Raw genomic sequence first — 12,066 nt, forward strand, 5'->3', positions numbered from 1 at the left:
ATAGTTACATTTTCAAAATTAATTTACATCTGTCATTTGAAGTGGAGAGATTTATTACTCAAATTATTAACTTGGTGCCAGGGGGATTTCTGCTATGGCTGATATGTGTTTCACATGTAGCTGCATTACAAGTTGATGATTTTCATTGAAAATAAATCAATCAATCAATCGAACAGCATAGCACAACACTGTCACCCCTAGGGGTATCTGGGCGGTGTGTCTGTCGAAAAGCGAGGTCTTGAGTCTCTTTCTGCCGGTTGGCCTTGCCACTTCTTTGTAATAAAAACTCTAGCGGCCGCAGGCCCCCTTCAGCGAAGCCTACCTGGACACAGTCTTCAGTATTTTAAAACTAGCTGTCATATTTATTTGTTCCTTCTTTTAGATTTTCTTAAAACCATTCCATGACTGTTATGTTATCCAATGAGCTTGATCCGTAAAAGACAAATAAATATTCGCACAATTTTTTATTTCAACCCATTTTTATCGCAAGATTACTGCACTGTTTTTGCACCAACCGGGGTCCTTTTCTGTTTCTTTTTAAAAAGATTGTACATGTATTCATGAGTCACATAGTTTTAACATTTTGTTATGGTTTTTAGTAATCAAACAATGAATTTGAATTTGAGTCTCTTTCTGAAGTGTGTCAGTGAGGGGTCTGTACGGAGCTGAGGGGGGGAGGTCGTTCCAGGTTTAGGCAGCGAAGTAGGAGAAGTAGCAGCCACCTCTGCGGCAGATACAGGGTGTGTGTGCGAGGGTGAATGAAGAGGAGCACAGGTGACTAGTGGGTTGGTGAAAGTTGAGTCGATGGATGAGGAAGACAGGTCCTAGGTCATGAAGGGCTTTGTATGCATGTGTGAGGATCTTCAACTGGCAAGTAGCTCTTATTACGGAAAAAGATGGAGACCCATGCACTACACAGACATGCACTGTGATAGAATGTGGACTACGATGATAACTTTGCACTATGATCAAAGCCCCCTGAGATAGAGCTCCTATCACTTGAAATGTATTGGAGTTAAAATCAATTTTTTAAAAAAAAATGTGTGAAAAGATTTTCAACAAAGAGTTGTTTTATTACAAAAAAATACGAAAATAGAAAACGAAGTAATGGAATTAAGAGAAAACTATTTATTTATATACAAATTTGCACTGAGCGCTTTCGAAAAAATACAATTAACGAGAGCGGTGCCCTTGTTTAGAGTACGACTTAGTCTATTTTAATCACACTGGCCTACGCCCTTTCCACATCATCACATTCATCTACAACTTGCGGCCCTACACTCTCACTTCACATTATGTCTTTGGAATAAAAGATCTCCGATAAAGAGCCCCTTTATGGGTGCCCGTCGGGCACTGCAGCGCTGGCCCCGATGAGGAGCAAACCCAATGATGAAGCATGCCAGCCAATCGGGTGTGTGAGAACCACAGTTCCAAGAGGAGTGGGCTTCTGCCTTACCCTGTGGACATTAGACCAACCAGTCACACATTCTCTTCATTAGACTCTCTCTGAAGGAACTGCATACCTTTTTTGATACAATCTCCTATGAGAAAGCCCTTTTCAGAAAGCGCCTGCTTTGTAAGGGTTACATAACTGCAGCTATTACATGAGGTGGCAGTTCGAGCCGCACACACCGGCTGGGTTCAAGTACGATAAAGGATTATGCGACAGTACTGAAGCACTTATTTCCACTTGGCATGGGATGATTGCCCGCGGCTGACAGAATACTGGAGGCGGGTGGCGCACCAATTCCAAGTAAGGTTGCACACCCAAGGCCTGTTTACTGGGAATGGGGTCATCCCACACAAAGAACAAGATGAAAAAGAAATGTATTCGTTTTGCTTTGTTGTTGGCGAAGTGGTGGGTTGCTATATCATGGCTCTGACTAAGAGCCCCTGAGTTGATAAACCGGTTAAAGCCTAAGGGAGTGGAGTATGGCTGAGCACATACAGCTAAAAATGGTGCGGGATGTTGATAAACTAGCTAAAGATGTAGAGCTGTGGTCAGGACTATCTAGAAACTCAAGGCATCCAACAGATGAGCACCCGCCTTGATCACAACGATAATAGTTAATATGCTGTGCTGTCACTGTCTTACCTCATTCGGTTTTGGGAGATGAGACGCCTGTTACAACTGTATTTATGTATGTAATGCATTGTTGATATGCCATTATAGACCCATGGTTATAGTTGGCTTATGTCTAAAATGTATTCTGTTCAAATATCAACAAAAGTGATGAATAAAGTAGAAAAAACACCAAATCAATGTACTGTGCCTTACACGGCCACTTTCTACAGGTGGCAAAGTGCAAACTAAGGATTAATCAATTTCAGAATTTGAAAAAAACAGTGCAACACGTCAAAATCTTTTTTCACTTACAAGCAGTTTCTTGCCGCTGAGGTCAGTACTCAGAAAGGACAGTCCTGATCATTGTAGGTCTGCATAGACAGTTCGTTTAGTGTTTTGGTTTCGTTTTTTCCTACTTTCACTTTGTTAAGCCTGTCAAAGAAAAACCTAACCCAGAGATCACGTAACTCGTTAAACTGAATAATAGACTTGTATTTGGATTTTACAACTGGTCTTATTGTAGGAGGCTCATTTCCCAGACCTTCTCAGCCTGCACGTGGGTTTGTTTCAAGACGGAGCAGTTTCATGCAGTCTCTCCACAGGAGAATAAATGGCAACTTTCCGCCACACTGTATTGTTTACATATGAAAACCGTGCTTCTGTTTAATGGAGCCCGTCCTCCTTCTCATGCTTACCTCTATTGTCCGTGCCCCGCAAGCTGGACGTCTTCTGCTTTCCTGCAATTATGGAGACATTTGAAATTAGTAGAAGTTTACTGCCATGGAAGGTCTGAGGGTCCCCCACCCCCACCCCCACACCCCCCCCCTTCCTGTGTTCAGCTTTCTCCATTGGTCTTAGGGAGATAGGTATAGGATAGGGCAGTTCACAGGTTTCAGTACTTAGTTGTATAATTCACATAGTGTAAATAAATATGGACCCTGCGATGAAAATACACCTGGCACAGACAATGTCATAAATACAATTCATAATGCATAAACTCTGATATGCTTGGCGTGTTATAGCAGTACATTTTGAACTTAATGTTTTAACGTAAAATGTATATGTATAAGGAATAAAGAACAGCATGGTTTAAGAAGCAAGACTGCAAAGAAATTCATACACCTATGAATTATTCGGAATTTAATTTCAACATTAACAACAATGCCTCAGCTGACTTCCAATGTAATCAATCTACTTGTTACCTACATTTTCGAAATTTCCACTGTTTCAGAGAATTGCATAATATCAGCGAGCAAGACGATATAAAAACTGGCTCATTGTCCCAGTAAAATATTTCATATGGTTTTAGAAACCCATTGCTCCGACATTGGCCTAACTAATAAATGCTTAATAATCGTGGACAAAGCTAAGCTACGCCCCCTACTTTTTTGGTTGAGTCTAAAATACACTCCTGAGCTTCCCCCATATGCTGCTGCTCTTGTTGAAGTTAGTGCTCTTGACTGTTTTAAGAAAATTGGTTGGCTCTCTAAGGTGAAGTCCCTGCTTTCTACGAAAGGGCTGGGGAGTTCATGGGACGCAAAAGACCCAGCACTATTGCCTAATAAAGATCTGATTAAGAAACAATATTGGAATTGAGTGGCACAGACTGATGGAGCAAAGACTTGTTTGTAGGAGACTTGCTTGTACTCAAGTCACTCGTTTAACTTATGAACATGAAATACAAATTTTGTCTTGTGACTAATCATCACGCATTTCCTAAACATAAAGGGTAGAGAAGCTTGCCTATGGGTTTACTAACCATTGATACGGATAGCGGACTAAACGCGGCTGTAACCGGGAAAAACTGTACTACACATGCGTCAATTGCATCTGCGCGATGTGACGTCTAACGGCTTGGAGGGAATTTCCTGCGCATGAGCAGAACGTCTTTAAGACCCAAATGCATGGCACCTGCTTTGCTGTTTAGAAAATGCTTTATTTACTAAAAGCGAATGCGGGGAAAGTACTAATAAATAAAGGGAAATAGAGTAGAGGTAGGTGGTATACAGTGAAACCATTTATTTGTGAAATTAATATTTTCTCTCTTTGACCTTTTCATTAGTTTGTATTTGGGCCTTTTCGCCATGACTCAAGTGTTCTGAATGAGAGTCGTTTGCGCATGTCTAACCGAGGTGCACCCGGAAAGATGACACCATGTTTGAATCACAGCCAAGACCACAGACTGCTAAACCCTGGGAACCCAAATGTCAAAAGTTCAACTATTAAAGTCATATGGGACATTGTTGATAATCTGTTGCAGATATGAATAAAATCCGAATGGAAAAATAAACAATAAATATAAATTAAGGGGGTGGGTTTATGAACAAAGGACAACTTGATTAAAATGCTATGCCATCATGGTGTGATGACCTAATGCCCCTTGCCTGTCCAATTAGATCTCATACGTTTACGATATTGTAACTTTAGGGGGTGGTACATGAATCCCAAAAGGTATAATTGGGGTAGTTTAGTTAGTTAGTTAGTTAGTTCGAGGATGCTATGCAAGCTAGATACGGGAGTGATGCTGTGAGCCAGAGGTGCTGTCGGAGTGACGAGTGATGCTGATGAAGAACTGAATGCAGAATTTCTTACCTTAAGCAATTGATTAGAAAGAAGATCGCGGAAGAATCTCGAGGAGGAAGAGAGTGTCAGAGAGGGGTGCAACGAGTTTGTCGGTTCTAGAGAGGTCCACTATCCTGTTCTGATTCCTGTCCTAAAGCCTTTGTTGCCTGTCCTATCCCAGGCGACCCTTACCAGCTCTTTGGCCAGAGAGTTGGTCTTCACACCATCTTGAGTAATATTGAATTTGTATACTTCTGATGTACTGCTGTCTCTATCCTCTCCTTTCTGAACAAAAGTCATTGCATTGAATCTGAGAGTATTTGATTAATTGAATCTTCCTTCCTTTATTGATGGTGCCTGTGGTGTGCATTTGAGATGGTTCACTCACATTTAAATTTAGATAAAGGTTTTTAAAACTTCCAGTGTCTGTGCTCATTTTGCATACAAAATCAGAAGTAAAATTAAGGCTATGTGCATCTTCACCATCAAATAGTTCCAACTAATTTGGTCCATCGACTAAGTGGAAAAAACTTATTGATCAGTGAAAGGTTAGTTAGGATGAAAAACTAATCTTGAGGAATTAATCAACCATATAAAATTTTGAACTCCAGCGGTTTTACCAGATATTGTGTGTTTATGTTTTGATGGGCCCAGGTGAGTATATGGTAGTGGAGTATCTGTTGTTGGTGCGCCGCTGGATCAGAATTCTGTTTCTTACTCGTCTTGGGGCCGCCTTACTTTGGGTTTTATGGAATTCAAACTGTCAGGTGCCTATGAACAATATCTGGAGGCCATTACGATCCTGCAGGATAGGAAGCTTTATATGCAATTCAGATTTGGCTCCCTTCCGGTGAATACCTTCACAGCCTCCTGGCACCAGCCCTCCCCTATAATGCAGATTTGTCCAGGTTGTCCGCTTGCAGTTGAGTAAATTTGCAAATTTTCTGTGTGTCCCATGTAGCATTCCCCGAGAACTAAATGGATATCCCCTGTCTGTAGGAGGCTTGGCACTCGTTGCCATCAAGAAGCATTGCGCATCTTAAAATCTGACTCTAGGCTCCTCGTTGCCTGCGCAGTTGCAGAGTTTCTCATTAAAATGAGGATCATTAGAAGGTTCATATTGAAACTGTAATTGCTTCTAATCTTTTAATTATTTTCTTTGTCTTATTTTAATTAATTATACCTCTCTTAGCTTTGATTATAGCGTCATTTTTAGCACTGTGACTGCATGGCGGGCCATGCTGCGCAGCTCCATTGCAGCATAGGCTCTTGCTGTCACAGCTCTAACCACTTTCAAAGTCATTTTAATTGGTTATATCAATGCCGAGGAAAATCGATCCAGTTGGAGCTTGACGATTTGCAGTTAATGAATTTTGATATGCTTTTATCTTGTTTCCTTGTTATGCACTTTCACCCGACCAAAATAAAGTTTTATGATTGATGATTGAATAAATGTGTCTTTTACTACATTTACGGTTCCTTCCTGTTGAAAGAAAGTGTCAATCATCCCTTCATTAAAAAAGGCAACTTTGGACGCATCTATACAAAAAAAACTAAAAGTTCTATCTGGTTACCTCTATTTATGGCCAAAGGTGCAGAAAAAAAGAGCAAACACAGTCCTCAACATCAATTGAAGCGAGCAACATCTTGGAAGTGAGTGTTTAGAGCTGTTCATGTTCCTGAGAGTGCTTTAGTTCATGTGGTGAATCAACTGTGAGGGGTGCGGGATGGGGAAGGGTTGCCGCATCATCCTGCTGGATCAATTGGCTGTGTTCAAAACTGCATCACATACCATGCTGCTGTCCTCCTGTTTCTTGGAAGCAGACATTAATGTTGAAGCTCAAGACTGGCTGCGGTCCTACCTAATGGAACAAATTCAAGCAGTAACTACACCACCTTTCAATTAAAAAAATTAGGATATTGCTCGTGGAGTACCGCAGGGCTCATTACTCAGCCCCACCTTGTTAAACGTTTATGATGCACCTCTCATTAAGTAAATATATTCTTTGAGAATGGAGGTATTATTCTGTGTGGATGACACACAAATCATTCTTAGACTGGACGAAGTGAGTGATTTGGATCAAGCCAATTTTAAAGCATCTATGTCCTCAGTAGAAGGCCGGATGCAGAAAAACATTTGGAAGCTCCATCTGGAAAAGACATTGGCCTTGAATGTAAAAGGCACGTTACTGTGAGGTGTTGTAATGCTGGACACCTTGGGTCTAGATGCGCACAGCAGTAATCACACAGGCACACAGTGTGACAGTTGGGTCGGGACTGACCCCATGCGGCCATGACCCCGATTTATTATTTGCACTTTGCCACTCCCAGCACAAGTGCGCAGGTGCGACATATCCGGCACACACCGGGTTTCACAACTACTCTGCCAACTCATTGTATTCCATCTCAATTTTGTCTCTTTTTCTTTTCTTCGTGGGCTGACATCGGGCTCGCCACCTGACATGCAAAGTCTTTTAGGGGGAACTCGGGGCAGGGTTCTTTCTCAGTTTGTACCTGAGATGACGATCCCGATATGGGGGTGGAGCTTCTGGTATCGTGGGTGTTTCCATTTGCTCCCCTGAGCTTGGGGTGTCATTCCGGTTTCTTGGTCGGTTTCACTCAGCACCCCAGGGCAGATTCTCTGCGGAGTGCTCGTGCAGTATTCCGCAGAACATCCTTCGCCCCCTCCGCTTGCTTCAGGGCTATGCTCTCACTATGTGGTGGGAAGATTCCCCGCTACCCCCTAGAAACATGAGATGTTCCTGGTTACCTTCTCTCCAGTGATCATGGTTCCTTTGACACCAGTTACGGTCCAGTAACCTGGCTCATAGGGAGTTCGGAATTTTCTTCCTGGTCTCCGGTCCGTCATTATCACTCGGTCCCCTGTTGCAGGTTCCAGGGTTTGGCTCTCCTTTTGCGGCTGGCGGCCAGATTCTGTCTCTCCCTCCGTTAAAGGGCGTCATCCTCATTGTAGGGCAGCGGAGCCCATCCAGGGCAGACAGGGATGGTGCCGTTGAACATTAAGGCCCACGGGGCGTGGTGGGTGGTGCAGTGTGGCGTACTCTAGTACTCTCAGAGGAACAGTTGCAGGTAATGTTCCAGGTCTGCGTTCTCAGCCACAGCAATGCACAGAACCTTGTTGAGGGTTCTCATAAACCTTTCAATTTCTCAGTTGGCGTGTGGCTACTGAGGGTTAATATGACTGTGTCGTACCCCGTGGTGCTGCATGAAATCGCAGAATTCCCCGCCTGGGGGACCTTTTGTCACTCTTGATCTCCTCTGGCCACCCAAACATCGCAAAGGTCTTCTCGAGCACTGGGGCAACCGAGGAGAATGCGGTGGAACGGACGACTTCGACTACTGGGTATTTGGAGTAGCTGTCGACCATGACCAGGGTCATTCGGCTGTTGGGAAAGCTCCCGAAATCGATGCTCACCTTCTCCCACGGGGCCTTCGCATGCACTTCCATCTGAATGGGCACCGGTCACTCTGGTGCACTGGTTAGCTGGCATGCCGGGCATCTCCTCCCGGTCTCCTCCACACAGGCTTCTAGCCCTGGAAACCAGACTTTTTCCCGCATTCTTGCCTTCATATTTTCGATCCCTTGCTGTCCCCTGTGGGCCAGTTGTGTGGTGTGGTGTTGTATGCCCACGGGAATGTCTATGCGGGACCTCGCAACAGGATTCTATTTTGAGTCACGCTAAGCTCATTTCGGACCTTCGACATTTTTGTGAGGCATTCTCTTTTGTGTCCTGACCAGTCATTGGCCGTCTGTAGGAATGGTGCCGGTTGCCTCCTTGGATGGCGTTGCGCACCCTGGTGATGACTGGGTCTCGTTCAGCTGCCACTGTGATGTCTGCTAGGGTCAGTGCCTTAGGGCATGTGACTGTCGAAATCAAGTTCAGGTGAGTCTCGAGTGTTTCAACTTCCGGCTCTTCTTCCTGGTGCTCCCTGGGAGCGGGGTGTCAAAAGAGAAAATCGGCTGGGTTCTTTGCTCCTGGCCGGTGCACGACCTCCATTTCATATTACTGGAGCCTAATGGCCCATCATTCGATCCTCGGATGTGGGTGAGGCACCTACCCTTTGAATAGAGGTACTAGTGGCTGGTTGTCCGTGACGGCCTCGAATGGCTGGCCGCAGATGTACGAGTGGAAATGCCAGCATGCCCACCAAATGGCCATGGTCTCCTGCTCGATCTTCGCGTAGCGCGTTGCAGTGGGTGAGAGGGACTTGCTGCCATAGGTTAATACGGCCCATCTCCCGGGCTCCTGTTCTTGGGCGAGCACCACGCAAGACCCACCAGGCTGGCTTCGACAAGTAGCTCCATGCGTTTGGCAGGATCGAAGTACACCAACGTGGTGAGGTCGAGGAGAGCACTCTTGAATCCCTGAAATGCTGCTTCTTCTTGCAGACTACACTTCCACGTGGCATCGGAATGAGTGAGTTTCCGGAGGGGTTCTGCGATGGCAGCCAGAACGGAGTTCAGGAAATTGCTAAAGACTTTCTCATATCAGTAAAGTCAACTGTGTTGCTAATGCCGCTTCCTCTCTTGTTCTCAGCGCCATGAAACCGCTTGGTGTACGTGCGCTTTATAAGCACCTTTAACATAACATAACATAACAAGGAAGCTTCGTACTTCTGACACCGTCGAGGGGGTGGTGCGGTCTTGATGCCCTGGGACTTCCGCGGGTCCACTTGGATTGCCTCCTGGTTGAAGAGATAGCCAAAGAATTCTATTTTTCTCTAGAAGAATAGGCACTTCTCCCTGTGCAGGGTGACGCCACGCTTCTGGAGTCGCTTCATCGTGGCTCTTAGATGCCGGTAGTGTTCATCCGCAGTGGTGGAGTCGATGAGGATGTCCTCACTTACATTCAACACACCCAGCAGACCTGTCAGGATCTTTCGCATGGTGTCTTGAAACACTTCCGCTGTGGAGGATATCCCAAAATTGAGGCGCTTGTATCGTCACAGACCCAGGTGGGTGCTGAACGTAGTGATATATCTACTCTCTTTGGCCAGGATTAGCTGGTGGTATCCCGCGTTGAGATCCAATTTAGAAAACCACCAGGATCCATAGACGTCAGCCACAATGTCGTCAATCGTTGGCGTGATGTGGCGTTCTCGCCGGATGGCCTTGTTGGAGAGGCGCATGACCATGCACAGCCTGATCTTCTCTGGCTGTCGTGGTTTCTCCGTGATGACCATGGGTGACACCCAGGGGGTGGGCCCGGAGACCTTCTCGATGACTCCCTGATCTTCTAGCTTTTGTAGCTCCTGTTCCACTAGCGGTCTGAAGTGGAAAGGGATTTTTCTGTGGCATAGAGACGTCGGGGCGACTGCTGGGTCAATATGGAGTTTTATTGGGGCCCTCCTGATGCGTCCTAGACCCTTGAACAGGTCTGCAAACTGGCTCAGCAGTTCTTCGGTTTGGTTCGCTCGCACACTTCTTGCGAACATCACTAGGCCTAGGTCCTCAGTGGCATGCCTGCTGAGTAACATGTTGGCCTCTTGGTGGATGACATGTATGTTGGTAACAATTTTGTTGTCCTCTGACTGGATTGGCACGGGCATCTTCCCCAGTAGTGGCAGGTGTGAGTTGCACCCGCATGCAAATATCTTAGTTTTGGACTGTTTCAGCTTAGGTTTGGGCCACAGTCGTTTATATTGCTTGACTCCCATAATGTTTACGGGGCGCCGGTGTTGATGACCGCTTTCACCTCTGACCCAGGTATCTTTGATGGAGCAGGGTTTTTTCTTTAAAACCGAATACCTGTTTCTTTTTCGCACGTTATAATTAAAAGTACTACTGATTATTCATTAATTACTAAGGAAATGTTAAAGTCTTGCCTAACCAACCTTATTAACAAGAGAATTACACGTGGGAATGCTATTTCATGGCTACAATAATAAGTGAACTAAGTTGGTGAGCAAACTGAGAGAAATCGATGTTGCTTATGTAATGTTATTGTGTTTGCGCTTATAATTAATATGCATTAATGGCTTTTGATGTCGCAAATGGCTAGATAAATACATACACATAAGGGTATTAGCAGGGGAATAACACTGTATAATCATTTCCGTGCAGTAATTCTGTTTTATGTCTTATTTCATTTAAGTTGGCCATTGTGGCCTACCAGAAAATGGCTACCACCCGCACCTTGCATTCGAGTTGATGGAAATGTTTGCAAGGAAGCTTTGCGCTGTCTGTGACCTTGCCCACTCGACAAAACTGAAAAGCCATGATCATGACGACAAATCCAGGACGGATGCCAAGAGCCCCTGAACATGAAATTTGTATTGAATAAGAATGCTGAACTTATGAACTGATGATCCCACCACTGGGATACAAATTATCTTAAAAAGACATCCGTAGAAGTATCGAATTAGTCATGGACATTCAATTTTCTATTCATTATTTGGGACAATCTAAGTGTGAGAAAATCTCGCACAGTATCGCAAATGTACCAAGATGACATTATTTCCGCCATTCATCCGTTCTGAACAATGAATTGTAACTTAACAAAATGTAAATTTTAGTATAAATATTAGTAGGCTAGAGAGGTCTAGCGCCACTTCTTCCCGAACTGATGATCCGAGGTCCCCATGCTGACGGAGAGGACGGAGACTCTACATGACGGCAAGACACTCCGTTTCTTCTACTGAGGACCGGTTCTGACTTAGGATCTGGCATTTAGACAGAATAGGTATATATGAGAGAAATGAATCTGCATTTAATTGGCTTTTCCTACAATTTTAGATAAACAAACATTCTGTTTGAATCTCTGTGTCGGGTGGTTATTTTCTTGTCATGATTATTGAATTTATTTGCATATTGTGTGAAATGTTTTCTCTAGATTTATAAGCAACTAGTTGGTCGCATTGACCTCAAAGTACATGCAGATTGGTTAGGTATCAGAAAGTGTTTCCCCTTATACAAGGCATGGATAAGAGTGGTAGGATGAATGTTGGTGTAATGGGCCCCACCAGCGTGTGATATGTGTGTGCGTGTGTGACTGTGAGATCACTCCGTCCGTGGAAGTAGAGGGGATTCTGAAGCTCCGATCTGCACCAGTTTCTTGGTAGCAGAATGATGGTTAACTATTGTCTTGGTCTGGCGAAATTGCGTGTATATAGGCTTGTTGATTATTGATTGATATTTGTACTAACACTATATGTTGAAGTCATGTTGAGTTTTATGTATTGTGAACGGCTTCTGGGACGTAGGGAGTCGGTGACAGTTCCGTAGTAGGGCAGAGGGAGTGCTGCTTTCGGAAAAAGGCGGGATTGTTGGCCCTGTATGCAGACAGGGAAAAACATGTGACAATTGAAGTTGCGCGTCGCATTGTCTGGGTTCGATGAGGTAGCATCGCCGAGTGTTGCCATTAGAAACGTATTTTCTGTGTGAGAGAAGTATATATGATAGCGAAGGTTATCTGTGA

General features: G+C 44.4%; 1 protein-coding gene across 3 annotated transcripts in view; it reads right to left on the reverse strand.

The window, feature by feature from the left end:
- The window catches only part of LOC146785337 (kyphoscoliosis peptidase-like), a 372,020-nt gene that overhangs the window by 118,514 nt on the left and 241,440 nt on the right, over positions 1 to 12,066 (reverse strand). For all 3 annotated transcript variants that reach the window (XM_085634318.1, XM_085634315.1, XM_085634317.1), the window contains exon 8: positions 2,761 to 2,802. In XM_085634318.1, the coding sequence (XP_085490444.1) occupies positions 2,761 to 2,802 (42 nt within the window). The remainder of the gene's footprint in view (positions 1 to 2,760; positions 2,803 to 12,066) is intronic.

This window comes from Triturus cristatus, chromosome 11 (assembly GCF_964204655.1).
Source record: "Triturus cristatus chromosome 11, aTriCri1.1, whole genome shotgun sequence".
NCBI lineage: Eukaryota > Metazoa > Chordata > Amphibia > Caudata > Salamandridae > Triturus > Triturus cristatus.